The 22,969-nt window shown below is 33.2% G+C and overlaps 1 protein-coding gene across 1 annotated transcript in view; it reads right to left on the reverse strand.

Moving 5' to 3' along the window:
* Positions 1 to 987: 987 nt before the first annotated feature.
* LOC114331737 (polycomb protein Pcl) overlaps positions 988 to 22,969 on the reverse strand; it is a 73,793-nt gene continuing 51,811 nt past the window's right edge. The window contains exons 7-8 of the mRNA XM_050652245.1: positions 17,558 to 17,850; positions 988 to 6,383 (exon numbers count right to left, since the gene is read on the reverse strand). Coding sequence (XP_050508202.1) covers positions 6,097 to 6,383; positions 17,558 to 17,850 — 580 coding nt within the window. The 3' untranslated portion in view covers positions 988 to 6,096. The remainder of the gene's footprint in view (positions 6,384 to 17,557; positions 17,851 to 22,969) is intronic.

Here is a 22,969-nt window from a genome sequence, read left to right on the forward strand (position 1 = left end):
TCAATTCCCAATGCAAATTTTTATTTTTTTTATTTTTTTACACATTGTACGCACTTTTATATAATTATATCAAGGACGAAGAAGAATATCCTGGCTGCATAACCTGCGAAAATGGTTTAACTTAACCGCTACCGGACTTTTCAGGGCAGCAGTCAAAAAAGTCAGAATAGCCATGTTAGTGTCCAACATCCGTAACGGATAGGCACCATAAGAGATACATTTTATGATTGTAAGTAAATTTATTGTATTTTTTTTTCAGAAAATACGTATTTAGTTAAAATTTTCTCAACAATTGTTCAGAAATCATTTCTTTGTTTCATGTTTCAATGTGTTTGCGTGTGTTTTATTCTTTCATTTTTTTAATTTTTGGTAGGTATTGTTTTAATAAAAATTTTTGGAAAGTAGTAAGTATTAAAATTAGTTTAATATTTAAATAAAATATAAATAAACTGTTTAAAGTATATTGATTTCGTTGAAATCATATAATATAAGTATAACTTCTTACGTGCGTACAAAGTACACACACATTCTTTTTTAATTACCCCTTAAAGTTTGCCATACTTATTTAAAAACTCCCTATATTGATGAAAAACAAGGCTGGTTGTTAAAGTGCCTAACTTTTTGAATGAATCAAAAAACAGAATGTTAAGAAAACATGAGGATATAGTTGGGTTTTAATTTCAGTATTTTATAAATGCTAGAATCTTCCACATGGTGACGCGAACTTTGAAAAAAAAACACAGTTTTATTTATACACCCGGTATACAATGACAACTTACCTGTCTTGCAACAATATTATTACCGTGATATTGTTAAAGAATAAGGCTATAACATATTAAAAAATCACTTTAGCTGGCAACAGGTTTAGGAAATTCGAGACATTAAAAAGGACCAATTTTTAAGGGGCGCGTTAATTTCTTGGATAAGTGATATTTAGGGAGTGCATTGGATAAAAAAAGGGATAAAGATATATATAAAAAGTGTATATAACATTCAAAACGGTGTTAAAAGTGTGTATTTTGTTAATATTATTATTATACACAAACAATCTGTGAATCTCCACAAAAAATATATAGTTATACGAGGAACAGCGAAATGTTCAGGGTCAAACCCCGAAACTCTATAGGAATTTTTGTTTTGTACATTTTTGAGCAGTAGACTCACTCCCAGCTGTATATTCCAGTTCACCTATCATCGAATAGCATAAAAGTGGTTTTCTTAGTTTCTATACTTAAAAAACGACAATTCAATGAAAAATCCTTTGTAAAAGATATATAAATTTTTATTAAAATCCCTTTAAGGGCTACATCACAGAACGTTTTAGATTTCTAACAAAATCATCATCAGTGTTAAGAACTGATTAATTGCCAGCTGAGCCACCAAAGAAATACCAGGATATGAACCCTTTAAATGGTATAAAAATATGTTATAATAGCATATTTGCTTAAAATTTCATAGGATTGATAATATAGAATAGAAATATACCCATGAAAAATTGTACAATTTTATCGACAAAGCTTATAAAAAGTAAAAAAAAACAAAACAATTCAATTTACTAAAATTACATAAATCGTCAATGTATTTAAAATAATAATAATAATAATAATGAAGTTAAACGATGTTGTAATTGAAGATCAAGTCCCTGTTGAAGTTCATGAGCAGATTCCTGAGCTTGCCATACAAGAAACTCAACCTGACAATACAGAGCAGGAAAACAACGAGTTACGTGATAACTTAGTAAGCGAAATGGCACGTGCGGTACAGGAGTTTAATGGAACAAACCCACTTAGCAGACCACCGCTACCACGAATAAACTCTTGCAAGAAACTAGGGGCGCTGTTACAAATTGTGAACACTGAAGTCCTAACAGCAATTGCTAATGTAGTGGGCGTTAAGATCAGAACACGACGGGGTACTAATAACGAAAGAACTGGTAACAGAATTGCACCCTGGGAAAAAAGACTGCTCGGAAAGATTGAATTACTACGTAAGGATATTGGTATAGTCACAGAATACATACGAGGTGTAACAAGTAGAAAAGTCATCAGGAGAGCTGAAGAAATAATGCTGAGTACCGCAAGACACTCAAGATATGATCCAGAAAACAACACAGCCCATCAGTGTCTGGATACATTAAAACAAAAACTCTCCGTTTATTCAGGGCGACTAAGGAGGTACAAAGTTAGTAACAACCGCAAAAGCGCAATGCTCTTTTTGAGAGTTCTGAGAAGGCGTTCTATCGAAAACTCAATTCCACTGTAGAACGTGTCGATAAGAGTTACCCAAGCCAAGAAAAAATTCATGAGTTTTGGGGAAATCAACTTTCCACGCCAACTGCTCTTAACAACAATGCTGGATAGATAGAAGATACGACACAGAACTGTGAACACTACACTGTGTTTCCACTCGAAACCAACTCGATGAGATGCTAAAAACTGTCGAAACTTTTTCTAATGATATTAGCATGCACTTCGGACTAGACAAGTGCCGTATTTTAAATATAGTCAGAGGAAAAGTACAGCCCGGAGGATTCGATATGCAAAATGGCCAGAACATCGAGGCCATGGGTGAAAACGATATGTATAAATACGAAGGGTAAAACAGCTGCTTCGCTCACACCTTAATAGTAGAAATTTGTTTAAAGCACTAAACACCTACGCATGTTCCGCGCTTAGCTATTCATTTGGCATTGTTAAGTGGACAAAAACGGACATAGAAAATCTTCAGCGAAAAGTAAGAACGCACCTCAAAAGTAAGGCACAAAAACACCATCCAAAAAGTGCAGTAGAAAGACGACATTACCACGGAATTTAGGAGGAAGAGGACTTATGGATATAGGTGAGCAATTAGACAAACAAATTGCTAATTTAAGATCTTACTTTCAGATGCAGGCTGAAACATCTACTCTACATCGCGCTATCTGCGCAGTAGATGACACAACACCGATAAAACTGAGGGAAGCAGAACTGCGCATAAACCACCTTACTAAGGATGAAAAAGTGCGTGCCTGGATGGGTAAACCTCTGCACGGGCGACATCCCAATGAGGTCAGCCAAGATTATGTCGACAATATAGCGTCGAACTACTAGTTGACATCAGGAAAGATGTTCCCTGAAACGGAGGGTTCATTACTGGCCATTCAGGATCAGGTTATACCAACCAGAAATTACCTGAAATATATCATCAAAGACCCTCATGTTCAAAACGACAGATGCCGATATGGATGTCAAGCCCAAGAAACCATCCAACATCTTACAGGGGGCTGCCAGGCATTTGCTGCAACTGAGTACAAGGAACGGCATGACGCAGTGGGAAAAATCCTTATCAGGAGAGCTATCAAGCTGGGACTTCTCCAAACCGACCATCTCCCATATTATCAATATGTCCCTGAGAGTATGCTCGAGGATGGCAACTACAAGCTATACTGGGACCGCACTGTGCTCACAGACCAAACAGTGGCGCATAATAGACCAGATCTCGTATTAGTCAATAAATTAACGAGACAAACAACCCTCATTGATGTGGCGATTCCTAACAACAATAATATACGTACTAAATTTACTGAAAAGATCGCCAAGTACAGAGATCTGGAAATTCAAATACGGAGACAATGGAGAATGCAAAGTACCCAGACGATACCGATTATTATGTCTACTACTGGAGTCATTCCGAAGACCCTCCTCGAAAGCATAAAAAAGCTGGGTCTTAATGAACATCTTTATAAGACCATGCAGAAAGCAGTACTACTCGCAACGGCCAGATGTGTACGAAAATTTTTGGGAGATACACCTGCATACCAAGTCACCTAGGGCTCGATAACACGGAAAGAGTCCCACCAGAGCTCAATCCTTTTGATACCGTAGGTATCTGGGATGGGTCAATTTTCCCCTTAGAGGGAGTGTGAGCCGTATGGCTAAATCTGATGAAGTTAAACAGAAATAATCAATTGCAAAATTTAAATAAATTGCAAATGCATAGTCTACCTAGTAATTAATAAGTTTAAAAGTTAAACTGCTGCATGTGGCACCCAAATATAGATAAAAAATAAATAAAAATACTACCTGTGCAAAGGGTACTGTAATTTCTTAGTTATTGATTAAGAAAATCTTCTACTGAATAATATGGTCTTTCAAATAGGTAGGCTTTTGTCAGTTTACGGAATTTGGGGAAAGATGCTGCAGATTTAAGTTGTAAAGGGAGATGGTTGTAAAGTTTTTTTTTTTGCGGAATATAATATAGATTTCTATACTAACTCAGAGGACGGGGTCGGCAAATAGACGTCAAATGTAGAATTTCTCGTGAAGTAGTCGTGATAAGGTCTTGGTGGAAAGACATGTAGATGTTTACGGATTAAGCAAACAGTTTCTAAAATATACAAAGATGGAAGGGTTAAAATTCCGTGATCTTTGAAGTAACTTCTGCAATGTGTTGTTCTTCTGAGGCCAAAGAGATATCTCATTGCTCTTTTTTGTAATTTGAAAATAACATCGAATTGGGCAGCTGTACCAGAACCCCAAAAAGGAAGACCATAACGAAGATGTGACTCGAACAAAGAAAAATATGTTATTTTGGAAGATGCTAAATTGAGTTCATTCGAAACAGATCTTATAGCATAGCAAGCTGAAGATAGTTTCTTCCTTAACAAATCGATATGGAGGGACCATTTAAAGTTGCTGTCTAAAAAAATACCAAGAAATTTTACAGAATCAACGGTACTGATCTGGCTATTAAGAGGTAAGGGTTGGAGAGCTCCTTTATAAGACAATGCTACGGTTTTATCTACGTTAAACGAGACTAAAGTAGAGTCAGACCAGGTTTTTATTGTAAGTAGATCAGAAGTTATAGTAGCATGAAGAGTTGCAATATTTGAGTTGCTTCAAGTGATACTGGTATCATCAGCAAAAAGAAAGATTTTTCCATTGATTTTTAAACTAGTGATGTCATCAATAAATATAATGAAAAGTAAAGGACCCAATACTGAACCTTGAGGTACCCCACATACAATGTTTTTGAGACTAGAGTCTGTATCATTTGCTCTAACCAGTTGTTTCCTATTATCCAAGTAAGATTGGAACCAATCTAAAGAAATACCTCGAATTCCGTAGAAATTTAGTTTTTTTTATCAAAATGTTATGATTTACACAATCAAAAGCTTTGGCGTAGTCACAAAAAACGGTGGCAGGCAGTTCAGTCCTTGATAAACCTAATGTAGTACAGAAAACATGGCATCAGTGGTGCATTTATTATTTAAAAAGCCGAACTGATTTTGTGATCAAATGTTGTTTTCAACTAGAAAGGACATAAGTCGGGCTTTTATGAGTCTCTCAATAATTTTGGAGAGTACCGGTAGTAGTGCAATAGGTATATAATTGCAGGTATTAGATATTTCACCACCCTTATGAAGAGGAATAATGATGGCTGTCTTCAGGCACTCTGGAAATTTACCTTTCTCAAAATAATCATTAATTAGTGAGATGAGGACTTCTAACACATTTTCTGGGAGATTAGAAAAAATATTTACAAAGAAGTAGATCCTTGAGTACAGTATACCTCTCCCATCACGTGGGTTGCAAAGCGAAGACTGTTAGATGGCAACTTTGCCATCTAACAGTAGTCATGTAGAGAGACATCTACTTGCTTTGCAACCCACGTGATACGTCATACTGTGCCCAAGGGCCTAATTCTTTATAAATATTATCCATCCTATGGAATTTTAAGCAAATATGCGATTATAACATATTTTTATAACATTTAAACTTTAAAGGGTTCGCACCCTGGTATTTCTTTGGTGGCTCAGCTTGCAATTAGCCAGATCTTAAAACTGATGATGATTTTGTTAACAATCTAAAACGTTCTGTGATGTAGCCCTTAAAGGGATTTTAATAAAAATTTATATATCTTTTACAAAGGAATTTTCATTAAATCTTTGTAATTTATGGTATACAGCCAGTTACAGGAAAAATTATTTTCCTTGTAGATTTAAAAAAAAAACGATGTTCAAATTCGCATGATAGGTGAACGAGAATTCCAAACAAATATATTAACAACTCCAAAAGAATCTCACACTGACCACAAGTAATAGGTATATATACCCTATCAGGTCATTCCATGGCTAGGTCCCCCCCACTCTATCAGATACTCGATTTTGCCGGCGGGACCTATCCGTTTGGCTCTCACTGCGAACCGCTCGCCAGCCGTTATGCGATTGGCTGCGCCGAAATAGATGTTCACCGAACTTTTCAGGTCGTCCAGATTGATGTCCGGCTCCTGTTTTACGGGACTAGGTTTTGGTGTGGGGGGATTGGATACTTTGTCCTTTTCTTGGGGCTTTTCAGGGCGCTGGCGAAGGCGACGGCCGTTTAGTGTGTAGTCCATACAGTTACCTAAACATAAAAGAAAGACATTATTATATGGAAGAGCCACAATAAATTTATAGTTAGTCCAGTCAAGACAGAATTTGACCTTACATGGCAAGCTGCCCTAAATTATTCTAACTTTTAGGGGGTCAACAGTAGTGTAAATTTAAAATCGCGACTGAATTCTTCCGTTACGTAATCCGCCATCTTGAAGAGGCGAGCCATTTTCAATTTTTTAACAAAAATGGTAAGAACTGAAATGCGATTTCCTACCATTTTTTTATAATTTTTTTCGTGGGGTCGATATTTTCAGAGTTAAGGGGGAGAATAGTGGAATTGAGGGAGGAGGAAGCATAATTATTGAATTGAATCGCGTTTGTTATTATCTTTATGACATAATTGTACACAAACAAAAATGAAGAGAATTATATGATGTGTTATACAATTTTGATCTCTTCATTTTTTTGTTAGGATCAAAAGGTCTACGTTAGTTCTTGTTTATAGCTTGCTGCTGATGACGTCAGCGTCTAGGGTTCGTTAAACCCTTGTTACTCGTTAGGCTGGTCATAGGCGTAGGACCTTGTTGATTGCAGCACAAAAAATCAAAATAATAAAAACTGTACAAAACTTAATTCTCTTCATTTTTGTTTATGTACATTTATCATCATCATCAATCAGCCAATCGCGTCCACTACTGGACATAGGCCTCTCTCAGTTCTTTCCAGTGTTATAATAAGAAATAAGACACAATTTTACTAAAAAAATGATTTTATCAACGTTTCGACGTCCAAATCGCATGTCGTTGTCAAAATACAAAAAATATTAATGAATTAACAAAAATCTTGTTGCTTAGTAAAAAATTCTTCTAATAATTTATTTAATCTGACTCATATAATATATATCGGCAATTCAGACATATATTATACATTTTAAAGTAGAAGATTTTAAAATGATATTGCCAATATTTATGAGTTGCGTTCCTGAGACGGCTTTACTGAAATATAGTTCATTAGATTGCATGAAATCAACCCTAACTCAAGAATATCCGTCACAAAAAATCATAACATGTGATCTGTCTTTAAAAAGACAACCACCAGGAAAAAACCTCGCGATACTATCCCGACATCGAAAATTCATTAAGTGAATATTGTAGTACCATCAATTCTCCTTGTATCAAAATTTTTATTAAACATAAAACCATTTGCTAATAATAATGACACATTTATAAAAAACACAACATTTTTTAAACAAATTATCAAATATTGAATTTAATCCAAATAATATTTTAGTAGGTTTTGACATAAACAGTTTATTTACAAATGTGCCATTAGATAAAACTTTAAACATAATCAAAACGAAATTAGAGAATGATAATACATTGACAACTAGGACAAGACTAAATGTATCAGCTATAATGGAGTTATTGACATTATGTACAGTATTTCTCATGATTATCTTTCAGTGCGTCACAGTTTTTCGATTTCTTTCTAACGCATTAAATTGTATGTGACAGAAAAAAAAGGCACGTCGGTGATTACATTTCGTCGGTGACATTTTTATAACATTTATTCTAGTTATTCTAGTTCTCGATAGATGGCGCCATAATAAATTTTTTTTTTTTTTAATTAGATAATAATATATTACAAATATAATCTGTATAATTTATAAGACTATACAAATCAAAGAAAATACCATTTTATAAATGCAAGAAACACATTTGATTTGTTTTTATTCCAAATTGAAAATAAAATGTGACAACTGCCAGATTTAACTAAAATGTCATGTTAGAATAAATGTCATAAATGTGTATTATCACGGACTTACCCTTTTTCCTATCATTTGTTACGCACTGAAAAATGATCATGAAAAGGACAATACTAATAATATGTACAAATATACCTTTTATAAAGGATTTTATGTTTTTGTAATGGTATACAGCCAACTACAGGAAATTTTTCCTCGTGGATTAATAATACCTATTTTCAACTAAATAATGAATTCTATAAATAAAATTTTGGTCTAGCAATGGGCTGTTCTTTATCTCCATTATTGGCTAATATATTTATGGAGGATTTCGAAACTAATATCATTTCTAAACAAAATTTAGAACCCACAGTATGATGGAGATATGTAGATGATGTGTTTTCAATATGGCCCATAGATCAGAATTGTTGAATACATTCCTAAATATTATAAACGATCAAGAAGAAACAATAAAATTTACAATGGAAAAGGAATATAATAACACTCTACCTTTCCTCGATGTTTTAGTCTCAAAGAAGGATACTGGATATGAGACTCAAGTGTATAGAAAACCAACACGCACCAACAGATATCTCAATTACAAATCAAATCACAACATCAACGTTAAAAAGGGAATCATTAAATCATTCTATTCATATTCTATCCAAAACTAAACCTAACAGTGAACAAGAAAGAACAAAGAATTGTATTTATAAAATACCTTGTGAATGCGAACAATTTTATTTAGGTGAAACATCAAGACCATTAAACGTTAGAATAAGTGAACATCAGTCTTATATTAACCCTTTGACTGCGGGAACCGCATATTTGCGTAATTTCAGTAGTGCACGAGATGTGCGGGAAACGCATTTATGCGACAGGGCTAACCGCTTCGCTGCGGTTAGCGATTATTTGCGGATAGACAAAAAATAACGTAAACAAAATATAAAATATAATGTCATCAGATGTTTTCATAATGAATGGGCGTGAACCGCCCACCTAAAGTGCCTCGAGCGGGATGAGGAGGGGTAACTGAGAAGGTGTTTAGTATTGCGAATGCGTTAGTACCGTAAAGTGAAATTGTCGCTAATTATTACGTTTTGTTTCGAGATAAAAAATACTGGTAATAACTATTACATCATGCCGCTGCCACCAAAAAGGGGTAAACATTATTCGATGGCGGAATTGGAAGAACCATAAGAACAAATGAACCCTATCATTTGTTTTACTACATTATTTATTATATATATTATAATAGTTCTAGAATTGGCAATAAATAGTTGAAATAAAATAATAAAGTAAAACAAATGATAGAATTCCAACAATTAAGTCAACTGTAACCTAAAAGCCAAAAATATTTGCTTCACTGCGGGAGACGTCTATTAGCGCCGCAGTGACGAGATGCAAATACTCTCAGTAGCTTCGCAGCGAAAGGGTTAAAAATAGAGAATTTGATAGATCTCAAATATGTCAACACGCATGGGATAATGAACATACCAGTTCAGTGGAGAGATTAAGTATAGTCCTGAAAGAAACAGATAGTAAAAAGAGAAAAATCAAAGACGCGGCTCTAATTATGCTAAATGAAACCAATTGTGTCGCAAATTCCTCGGTAGAATGCAATAGGATGTGGTTACCCATACTAAAAAAGGAAGTCAATAGAAAGAAAATACCACGATTAGTAAGTCAATAACATATCGAGTTAGTACATATTTTATATTTTGGTATTATTTATACATATATCTATGTATTATTAATATTATTTATAATTTAAAATAACATATATACATATTAAGGTCAGAATTTGGTATTAGTTTTGAGAGTAAACAAAAGTAAGACCTAATACTCACGACGTCGGGATAGTATCACCAGGTTTTTTTCGGGTTTCCCCTCGTGATTTACTATGAAATCTCTAACGCGAGAATTTTACTGTCACTGTTGCATGTGGTTGTCTTTTTAAAGACAGATCACATGTTATGATTTTTTGTAACGGATATTCTTGAGTTGGGGTTGATTTCATGTAATCGAATTACCTATCTTTCAGTAAAGTCGTCCCAGGAACGCAACTCATAAATATTGGCAATATCATTTTAAAGTCTACTTTAAAATGTATAATACATGTCTGAATTGCCGATATAAATGCCGATAAATTCAATAATTATACTTAGTCACTATTTTCCCCGTGACTCAGTAAATATCTAACGCAAGAAAAAAATTGCAAGGAAATTTTTTTAGAAAATTGCAATTGCAACAATTTAAGTCCTAACCACTTTATCCAAAAGTTGAAAATATACTATAATGGACGCCAAGGGAAAGAAGGAAGAGATGGCTATGCATTCAGAAGGCAAATGTCGGGAAGGAATCTTCACTCTGGCGAATGGAACGAAGGGCGAAGCTAGAAACTGGTAACCGGAAGGCGGTGAACGCTATCTTAGACCATAAAAACTGATAGACACGCCGTAAGGCTATTCTCTCGTCTCGAAGAGTGAAGCCAACATAAAACGATTCACACAGCTGAGTGTGACGTCAGTTTACGGCAGAAAACGTTAGAGATTAGAAGTGTTTATAAGCGTTGTGAATTAGAATAAAGTATATTTTCTACATCCAGTAACAAATCAAAATATGTAATATTTGACCCTCCACATATGTTAAAACTTATTAGCAATACTTTATAGTCCAGAAAGCCACTGCGCATCCGCTAGGAAAAATATTCTAATTCGGATTTTTTGCACAATCTTACTCAAAAAGGACTCCTTTTAACAAATTTGCATGTTGCCAGGACCAAAAGGTGGTCAAAAATTTTTTAAACGTTTTTTTTTTGTTTTTTTCCTAAAATTATTTTTTTTTGCATGGAACAAAGTTTTTTTAGGTTTTTTGGATCATTCCAAACAGAAAATGTCTTTATTGATTTTTCTCTAAAAATGATAGTTTTTGACATATAAGCGATTAAAAATTGAAAAATTGCGAAATCAGCCATTTTTAACGCTCAAAAACTATGTGAAAAACTGAAAATTTGAATGTTGCCAAGGTAGGTAGATATTCTTTAAACATCGATTGATGAAATCCCGAAGAGTTTTTTGCAATATAATATTCAAAACTCCTTTGTTTTTAATTTCTAATCACGCGTGCGCGACACTATTTTCCACCGTTGCATGTGTATACAGTATGGTGCAAATGAAAGGAATAAATTCGTTATTTCGTAAACCGGCTACTTTAAGAAAAAAACCCGAAACAGGTCGATTTTTATTTTTAAGTTATGATATTGTGGCATATATGGTATACTAGTGACGTCATCCGTCTGGGCGTGATGACGTAATCGATTATTTTTTTAAATCAGAATAGGGGTCGTGTGGTAGCTCATTTGAAAGGTTCTTCAATTCTCTATTCAGTAATGTAAACAATTACATAATTATTTATACAGGGTGTCCAAAAATTTTTTATTAAATTAAATTATTTGACAAAAAAGAATTAGAAGGACACCCTGTATAAATAATTATATAAATGTTTATATTACTAAATAGAGAATTGAAGAACCTTTCAAATGAGCTAGCACACGACCCCTATTCTTATTTAAAAAAATCATCGATTACGTCATCACGGCCAGATGGATGACGTCACTAGTATATCATATATGCCATAATATCGTAACTTAAAAATACAAATCGACCTGTTTCGGGATTTTTCCTTAAATTCGCCGGTTTACGAAATAACGAATTTATTCCTTTCATTTGCACCATACTGTCGGTGGAAAATAGTGTCGCGCACGCTTGATTATCAATTAAAAAACAAAGGAGTTTTGAATATTGTATTGCAAAAAACTCTTCGGGATTTCATGAATCGATGTTTAAAGAATATCTACTTACTTTGGCAACATTCAAATTTTAACTTTTTCACATAGTTTTTGAGGGTTAAAAATGGCCGATTTCGCAATTTTTCAATGTTTAATCGCTTATATGTCAAAAACTATCATTTTTAGAGAAAAGTCACTAAAGACCTTTTCTGTTTGGAATGATCCAAAAAATCTAGAAAAACTTTGTTCCATGCAAAAAAAATAATTTTAGGAAAAAAACAAAAAAAAAAAAACGTTTAAAAAATTTTTGACCAGCTTTTAGCCCTGGCAACATGGAAATTTGTTAAAAGGAGTCCTTTTTGAGTAAGATTGTGCAAAAAATCCGAATTAGAATATTTTTCCTAGCGGATGCGCAGTGGCTTTCTGGACTATTAGGACTTAGGTTATTTAGGTCAACAAGCATGTTCATGCTTTTAAGACTTATTTTACGTTTATTTCATTGTAAGTAAACTGAAATTGTAAATTATTGTAATAACTATTGATTTGAATAAACGTATATTATATTACAAAAAAAATTTTTACGGGAATAATAAAGCGATTAAATGGAAATATTTGGAAGAATTAGTAGACATTCAAGAAAAGGAAGGCCTTCATCTTGCAACTAGGATAACCCGAAGACATTTAAATTGGTATAAGGAAAAAATGAAGGCGAAATTAGCTGCCCAAACGTTCAGCCAAAAAGTTGCTAAGGCAATACATTATTTGAGAAATAAAAGCTCAAAAGAATTTGTACATAGCGAAGCTACTCAAGATTTCATTGAACAAATTAATGATATTTTTGATATTTTAAATAGCCGAAATTAATTGGCAAAACACCTAAAATCCAGTTTACAGCAGCACAATAAACAAGGGATATTTCAAAAAATTTAAGAATCTATAAAATATCTTAGATCACTTTAATGTTCCAACAATGTGAACCACTATAATATCCAAGCCAAAGAAAAACGGATTTTATTGGTATGATCATTAGTTTAAATTCATTAATGGGAATTTGTAAAAATTACTTGGAGGATATGGATGGAGGTCTGAAGTTCTTTCGGTCTATAAACTTTCTCAAGATCACTTAGAAGTTTTCTTTAGTTCTATTAGGAGTCATGGAGGTTACAACAACAACCCAACGGCAAAACAATTTAAAGCTGCATATAAAAGACTCTTAATGCACACAAGTGTTACAGGATCTACCCAGGTTAATTGTATAGAACAGACACCTTCCATAATTTTAGCAATGAGTACAACAAATACTGTGAAAATGAAAACAGATGATCATCAACTCATTGACAACTTTATAACTGATGAAAATAATAGGGAAACAATAACTAGTAACCATGATTATACTGTAAATAATTTAAGTTTTTCAAAAACAATGTCATCTTATGTTTGTGATGTTGTTGACTATATCGCTGGGTTTGTAGTTAAGAAAGTTAAGAAAACATTAAATTGTGACATATATGTTTGTCTGCAATTGAATGTGATAATTTACAATCTCCATTCATAAGACACAAAAATTATAGCATATCAAAAAAAAATTAATTCAACCTTCTAAAGACGTCATTCATATTTGCAAAATTGCTGAAAGCGAAATTAGATTTATGTACAATTCAAAAAAATTGAACGATTCTAAATTAATGAGAAGATATGTACATACAAAGAACATAAATATGTTTGATCATGATTTTGAAACAAACCATTTGTTTAATCCAATAAAGATAATTTGTTTCCATAATTGCAACATCAGATTGTACCACGAAGGTGAAAAACTAAATAATGTAATAAGAGTCAGAAGTTAACAAAAGCTATTTTGTTTTGTGGTCAATAAATTAATAGATTTTTTACATATTTTTTCACCTAACCTGAAACTTCCACCCAAAAGAAAATTACTTTCCTTCAAATTTATTTTTGATTATCAAACAAGAAGAGATATATCAACGATATAATATGTACCTACTTTTAAATAAAACATTTATTTTTACAAAATTATTTTAAGTCAAAAATATTTATTAAGAGCACACAGTAGCGATCAACAGGTAGCAACAAATCGGTCCAAGATTGCGAAAGTTCTGCGAACTTTCAAAAGTGAGGCAACAGTGCGTCGGTAATTCGACACTGACAGTGACGTTTATACTATCAAAAACAATAATTTTTATACACATAGGCGCGAAATGTTGCCAGGTCAGTGACGTTCGATTTCTTGTTATAAAAAAAATCGATTTTTAGTAGTTCCAATGTGACACAAAATCTAGGCACGGGATAAAAAAAAAGTTTATTTGAAGAAAGTGTATGGGCCATTCCATTTCAAATCACTCAATTTTGGAGGAAAAAAAATTTTGGATCTCCGATTTGTCTGAGAATTGGTATATAGCTTCTACGGGACGTAAAAATAAGATATTTAAGGTCAAAAAATTTTCTTCTTCTTTTTTCTCAAAATGTTATTTTATGCGATTTTACAGTGATTTGAAGTTATTTCCTTGTGGCATTTTTATGATTAATTATTTATATGGGAAATAAGCCACAATTAAAATGAAAAAAATTATTTGAATGAACTATCTTTCAGTAAGTCATCCCAGGAACGAAACTCATAAATATTAGCAATATCATTTTAAAGTCTTCTACTTTAAAATGTATAATATATGTATGAATTGCCAATATAAATGAGTCAGATTAAATAAATTATTAGAAGAATTTTTGAAGTTATACTTCTTTACGGGCGTAATGACTGTGAAATTTTATATGGGAAAACCTAGCGACCGGGCGCATGCGCATTATAACTTTATTCTGATTGGATGTTCAAATGACATGACAAAAATTATCCAATATGGCAGCTGTGGGACTGTGCATGGTTTGGTTATAATGTATGCTTGTTGCGTTTTAAAATTTGTAGGAGGAGAAACAACAAACAAAAAGTTAGTTAATGGTTATACTGCCTTTTTAAATAGTTTTCATATTATATTTTTGGACTTATTTACATAGAAGAGATGATTGTTGCATGCCAATGTGAAAGCTCATCAAACTGTGCCTAGTATGAGTGCCGCAGATCTCGCTTATTCAAAGCTAAAGAATCTTTCACTGGTAAGTGTTTTATAAATAGTTGATCAAATTTTGTTATGATATTTTAACATAGCCACTTTGCACGACGCAAGTGATTGCGAAATTTATTAGTAGTTATACGGGCTCCGATACCTACCTTGAACCTACCAAAATACATAAGTAGTATGTAATACTTTTATTTACATAATTTGATTACCATCAAAATTTCTATCAATATTCACCTAATATATTGTCTTCTTACTCTATGTTTTGTTGTATTTTTTCAATTCTAAATCATTTCAATTCAAAATCAAAATAATTTGATTTACATAAGTTAAAAATGTCAAAAGGTTAATCTGTTTAGTTAGACGATCTTCGCACATAATGACAAGCTGTCTCTGTGGCGAAGTTTTAATGCGGGTGAATCCCAATACAACGCAAATACCAGCCGCGTGGTAAGTTGGTTCGAATCCCAATAGAAACTTTTATTTTTTTATTTTTTTTATACATTTTATGATTGTAAGTATATTTATTATATAATTTTATTTTCAGAAAATACGTATTTAGTTAAAAATTTTTCCGACAATTAATGTTCAGAAATCATTTGTGGCATTTTTAATGTGTTTTTTGGCACTGTTTTAATAAAAATGTTTGAGAAGTAGTAAGTATAAATTAATTTAATATTTAAATAAAATATAAATAAAAAGTATATTAATTTCGTTTATAATCATATAATCATATAATAGAAGTATAACTTCTTACGTGCGTACAAAGTACACACACATTCTTTTTTTGCTTAGCAACAACACTTTTGTTTATTCTAGTAATATTTTGTATTTTGACAATGGCACCCGATTTGGGCGTCGAAACGTTAATAAAATAATTTTTTTCATTTTAATTGTGGCTTATTTCCCATATAAATAATTAATTACAGTGATTTGGTGTTTATTTATACAAATTTGCATTTTCTATCTTAAAGTATCAATGGAAAACAATATTTTAATAGAAGGGACTCAAAAATGTCATTATATGGCATTATAACAAGTTACTTTGATTCAAAACAAGCTTTTGATCAAATTTTATAGTGTAGAAAACGTTAAAATACCGTTTTTTACATTTTTCTCCATTCCCAAAATACATCATAATCGATTTGGCTTAAAATTTGCCCACAGATAGACAAAACATAGGACTTTAAGTGGTGAGAAGGATTTGAATTATATTACAATACCAAAAAGTTACATGCAATATTATAGTCAAAAATATAGGCGTCTACTGTAAGTACAATTAACTCGAAATTATCGACCTCACGACAAAAATTGTTAAAAAGAAATTGTAATAACTGTAAATACGATTTATTTGGAACAATTTCAGTTCCTACCATTTTTGTCGAAAATTTAAAAATGGCGGAGATATTGAGCAAAACAGGTTCTCCTTTAAAATCAAGATGGCTGCTAACGTAACGGAGGAATTCATTCGTGATTTTAAATTTAGGCTACTATTGACTCCTCTAAAGATCAGAAAAATAAAATTTTGGGCAGCTCGGCATTCAAGGTCAAATGCTATCCCGACTGGACTAATATATACTTTTGAGTCTGATATTACTGCATGTAACTTTTTTGGTATTGTAACATAATTCAAATCCTTCTAACCACTTAAAGTCCTATCTTTTGGCTATCTGTGGGCAAATTTTCAGCCAAATCGATGATAATGTATTTTGGGAATGGAGGAAAATGCAAAAAAAAAAACGGTATTTTAACGTTTTTTACACTATAAAATTTGATCAAAAACTTGTTTTGATTCAAAATAACTTGTTATAATGCCATATAATGACATTATTGAGTCCTTTCTATTAAAATATTATGTTTTTCATCGATACTTTACGACAGAAAATGCAAATTTGTTTAAATAAACACCAAATCACTGTAAAATCGCATAAAATAACATTTTGAGAAAAAAAGAAGAAGAAGATTTTTTGACCTTAAATATCTTATTTTTACGTCCCGCAGAAGCTATATACCAATTTTCAGACAAATCGGAGATCCAAAATTTTTTGCCTGAGTGATTTGACATGGAATGTACCGTACCGTATTTTTTGTCTTTCTTAATGGCGGTACAGGCTCCTTTTTTCAATATTTTATTTAGTTATAGAGTAATTTACACATACAAACATATTTCTGAAATTGGGCTCTGTACCGCCATTCTTTATTATATTACGAATATGTGTGCCAAATATCTCGACAAAATATTCAAAATTAGAGCCGCAATCTTGGACCGCGTTTGTTGCTACCTGTTGATCGCTACTGTTTGCTCTTAATTACTTTGCTAAATTATTTATCTTCCATATTTTTTACAAAAAAATTGAAGTTATATTAAAAGTAATTTAAAATTGGGTAATTTTATTAGTGCTTTGCTAAGAATCCAAACGAGTTCTTGCCGTATTGTGACGCCACTTTCGCGGAAGGTGTTTGCTTCAACGGTTCGGTACAAGGCGTGTCTATCAGTTTTTATGGTCTAAGAACGCTATAATAAACCGGGATAATAGTAAATAATCGATCTATTAATAATAATTGAACGTTATACATACCTAAATTTGTACCATTATTATTCGGTGACGTATTATTACGATGTGTCCATTCTTTGGTATCTGGTCTAACTGGTAACACTGCGGCCGTCTTGCTCGCCGTCTGGCCAGAGTTACCGGTACTGGTATAGACGGGATTCGGATTCCTATTCCTCCTGAAACGTTTTCTTTTCACCTGTCCGTTCGGACCGATGATGATGTCTTTTTCGCTCAGTTGGCGCTTCGTTGGTCGCATTATAGGTTTTCCTGGTATCACAGCTGTCAGCGGAAGTGGTAGGGTTATTTCTTTCTTTTTACTGCAAAGAAGACATCAGAAGATTATAATAACTTATTAATTCTGTAAATATTAATTAAATAATACAATAATAATAATTATAATGCGCATAAACCACCAGTCTAAGCAAGAAAAAATGCGCACCTGGATGCACCTCTGCATGGGCGGCATTTGAATGAGGTTAACCAAGAATATGTCGACAATTCAGCGTCGAACTATTGGTTGACGTCAGGAAAGATGGTTCCCGAGACGGAGGGTTTCCTAGTGGCTATTCAGGATCAGATTATTTCAACTAGAAATTACCTGAAGTATATATACCAGCTAAAAAAAGCCTACTATTAAAATCGTCTGGGAAGCTCTAAAAGTGTTGCAAAAGAAACTAGGTCCTTAATAAACGATCTTCGAAATAGAACTCACGCAGTTCAAACATTTGCCCTTCCAGACCCTGAAAATCTAAACGAATATTTCGTTAATGTGAGTAAAAATATAACTTCTACTATTTTGCCGCAAAAAGATCCCATTTCCTATCTTCCTAATTCAGGAGTGTTCTCGAATTCATTCTTTATAAGACCAATCGATAAATCTGAACTGATCCAAACGATCAATAGTATCAAAAGCAAATCATCCTGTATTACGGATGGACTATCCATAAAAATCTTCTCAAATCTCACAGAAAATGTGTTGGAACTACTCGTCTCACTAATTAATGATTCCTTTGAAAGAGGCAAATTCCCAGAGTGCCTAAAGATAGCCATTATTATTCCTTTGCATAACGGTGGTGAAAAATCTAGTGCTTGCAACTATAGACCTATTGCCTTACTACCGGTACTCTCCAAAATCATTGAGAGACTCATAAAAACCCGACTTTTGTCCTTTCTCATTGATAACAACATCTTATCCCACATCAGTTCGACTTTTTAACTAATAAATGTACCACTGATGCCATGTTTTCTGTGCTTCACGAGGTTTACCAAGCACTAAACAATAATCTTTATACTACCACTGTTTTCTGTGACTATGCCAAAGCTTTTGATTGTGTAAGTCACATTTTGATTAAAAAACTAAATTTCTATGGAATTCGAGGTATTTCTTCGAATTGGTTCCAATCTTACTTGAATAATAGGAAACAACTAGTTAGAGCAAATGATACTGACTTTAGTCTTAAAAACATTGTATGTGGAGTACCACAAGGTTCAGTATAGGGTCCTGTACTGTTCCTCATCTTTATAAATGACATCACTAATTTAAAAATCGATGGAAAAATTTTTCTCTTTGCTGATGATACCAGTATCACTTGGAGCAACTCAACTATTGCATCTCTTCATGCAACTATAACTTCTGATTTGCTTACGATAAAAACCTGGTCTGATTCTAATTTACTCTCTTTTAACGTGGATAAGACAGTAGCATTATCCTATAAAAATGCTTTTCAACCCCTGCTTGTTAATAACAGCCAGATCTCTACCGTTGATTCTGTAAAATTTCTTGGTATTTTTTTAGACAGCAACCTCAAATGGTCCCTTCATATCGATTTGTTAAGTAAGAAACTCGCCTCAGCCTGTTATGCTATAAGATATGTTTCGAAAGAACTCAATTTAGCATCTTCTAAACTAACATATTTTCTTTGTTCGAGTCTCATCTTCGATATGGTCTTCCTTTTTGGGGTTCTAGTACAGCTGCCCAATTAGATGTTATTTTTAAATTACAAAAAAGAGCAATAAGGTATCTGTTTAGCCTCAGAAGAACAACACATTGCAGAAGTTACTTCAAAGATCACGGAATTTTAACCCTTCCATCTTAATATATTTTAGAAACTGTTTGCTTAATTCCTAAACACATGCATGTCTTTCCAGCAAGGCCTCATCATGACTACTCCACCAGAAATTCAACTTTTGATGTCTATTTACCGATCCCGTCCTCGGAGTTGGTAAAGAAATCTATATTATATTCCGCAAAAAAACTATACAACCATCTTCCTTTACAACTCAAATCTGCAACATCTTTCCCCAAGTTCCGTAAAATGACAAAAGATCATCTATCTAAAAGACCATATTATTCAGTAGAAGAGTTTCTTAATGACTAACTAAGAAATTACAGTAATGTACAAGTAACCAAACTTATAATCTATATTTGGGTGTCATATGCAGCAGCTTAAATTTATTAGTTCCTATGTCTGTAGTTTACTTTGTTGTATGTTCACTTTGCAATTTCTATTAATTGTTGCAATATATCGATTTTGTTTTTTTTTCTATACTTTATTAACTTGTATTTTTTTATATTGACGATTTATCAAATTTCAGAAAATTGTATTTGTTATTATTTATTTATTTTTTCTGACTTTATATTAAGCTTTGTCCATAAAATTTGTATAATTTTCAGTGACAATAAAGCATATTTCTATTCTATTCTATTCTATTGTCAAAGGTCCTCAAGTCCAAAAAGACAAATGCCGATATGGATCTTACCAGGGGCTGCCAGGTGTTTGTGGGAACTGATTATAAAGAACGCCATGACTCAGTATGAAAGATTCTTCTCCACGAACTAGCTAGCAAACTTGGACTTCTCCAGACCGACCATCTCCCTTATTATCAATAGGTACCTTATAGAATGCTTGAAAACGACAACTACAAGCTATACTGGGATCGGACTGTGCTCACAGACCAACTAGTGGCACATAATAGACCGGATCTCATACTAGTTAATAAACTTATTAGGCAAACAACATTAAAGGTAGACTTCCGCACCAAGCGACCGAGACAGGAGACCGCGACAGGCGACAGATAGGCGAGGTCTCCCCACGACTGCTCTCAATGCAATTATATCAGGGTAGTTCTGCAGCTCGCGACCGAGACCAGCGACCAACTATCGTCTATTCGCGACCTATCTGTCGCCTGTCGCGGTCTCCTGTCTCGGTCGCTTGGTGCGGAAGTCTACCTTAATAGATGTGGCGATACCTAACAGCAATAATCTGCTTGGTAAGCACAACGAACAAATCGCCGACTATAGAGATCTCGAAATACAAATAAGGAGACAATGAAGAATGGAAAGTACCCAGACAATACCTATTGTTCTTTCTACTACTGGAGTCATTCCGAAGAACCTCATAGTAAACATCAAAAAGCTGGGTCTAAATGAACATCTTTACAAGACTATACAGAAGGCTGTGCTACTCTCGACGTCTAGATGCGTATGAAAATTTTTGGGAGATACTCCGGCGTATCAAGTCACCTATGGCTCGATAACACGGAAAGAGTTCCACCAGAGATCAATCCTTTTGATACCCTAGGTATCTTGAATGAGTCAATTTTCCCCTTAGGGGGAGTGTGAGCCGTATGGCTAAATCTGGATTATAATTTAATACCAACAAAGATTCAGGGAAGACAGATCCACTACAGATGCGATCTACACACACCGACAACATTAGCCGAACACCTTAAAAATGGGACATGTTTGATGTCTCGAATCTCCTAATCCTGTTGTCCGATTTGAGTGATTCTTTTAGTATGTTATAGCCTTATTAGTTAAGAATATCGTTGTAATAATACTGTTGCTAGACAGGTAAATGTCATTTTATACCGGGTATTACAATCATACTGTGTTTTTTTCTTAAAGTTCGGAACACCCTGTGGAGTATTCTAGCATATATAAAATATTAAAATTAAAACTCGATTGTAGACTTAGGCTTTCTTAACATTTTCTTTTTTGATTCATTTGTTTATGTTGGAAAATAAAAAAGTTATGTGCTTTAACAACTAGCCATGCTTTTTATCAATAAATCCTCATAGTAGGGGAGGAAAGTATGCTAAATTTGCAGCTACTCGAGCGTTATGGGGACCTATTGGATTGTAAAGAGTGGGTGCCAAAACCAAAAAAAAAGGTAAGTTAAGTTTTCCATAAAGTGTGGGACTCTCCATTTTTGAATTTAATTTTTCATTTCCACCAATCGTTTTTTCCGATTATAGGAAATATAGGCTATATCTATCCATAATTGGAAAAAATGTTGCGAATAAAAGTTGCTTATTTTTACCTCAAGGATCCAAATCTGCAATAACAGCTGGAACAGTCAAGGTCAGCTGAATTAAAGGAACTATAGTATAGCCCAAGCCCACTCTTAAAACACAAATAGTAGTAGATTGGTAGTAGATACAGTCCGTCTAATATACTTACCGTTGCACGTCATTATCTACATCAGAGATCTAAGTTGACATTGTAGCCCAATTACAAAAAATTATTGAATTCATTGTAAATCAAATATATCACATAATTTTTGCGGAAGTGGATTATACAACAAAACAAATTAATATTCAATGTAAATAAATAAAAACTTTAAAAATAGAAAAGAAGAATTAAGTTATAATCTTACGTTAAAATAAATATTATAGAACAAATACTTATAGTAAAGAATAAAAACAAATATGAAGTGTCATCACCGCAATTGTCAAATAAATGTTACCGATTTATGCCAAAATATCACCTTCGTTCGATTACAGTTACAGTGTGTTCCGAACAAATGTGCTTCATAAAAACGCTTTATAATCCATTTATACAAATTAAATGAAACATATTATTGTGTATTTTTTTAAGTTAACATTAATAGAAATCTTCAAATATAATTTTTACGCGTGTTTAATAAAATATGTCTAGTGGCTGTATTTCCAGTGTACTCGGCAAAATGATTCTAAAAAAGAACACATCTACCGCCTAAATATTTCGTGTTGGTATCATGTGACGGCACGGGCTATGACGCGAAGGACGTGCAACGGTAAGTAAATTAGACAGAGTATATATGCAGATGACATGTTTCTTATCGGAAGAGATAAGGATATATTAAAAAAGGCGCTAATAATCCTGGCATGTTGAAGCACAGAAAAGAGGTCTAGAAATTTATCTAATCTGCTCTAGAAGAGAAGATAACAAGACAAGAGAAATCAAAATTATATTTTTGAAAGAGTCCTGTAATTTAAATACTTGGGAGTAACTGTGAATAACAAAAAAAAAAAAGGGAAGTGAAGAAGTAACGAATTGAATACTAACAGGCAGTAAACCATATTGCGGATACCATAGGCGAATGAACTTATCCAGAAATACAAAACTGAAAATAAACAAAGTTGCAATCAGACCTGTAGTTACATGTGCAGCTG

The sequence above is a fragment of the Diabrotica virgifera genome, chromosome 5, assembly GCF_917563875.1.
Source record: "Diabrotica virgifera virgifera chromosome 5, PGI_DIABVI_V3a".
Taxonomy (NCBI): domain Eukaryota; kingdom Metazoa; phylum Arthropoda; class Insecta; order Coleoptera; family Chrysomelidae; genus Diabrotica; species Diabrotica virgifera.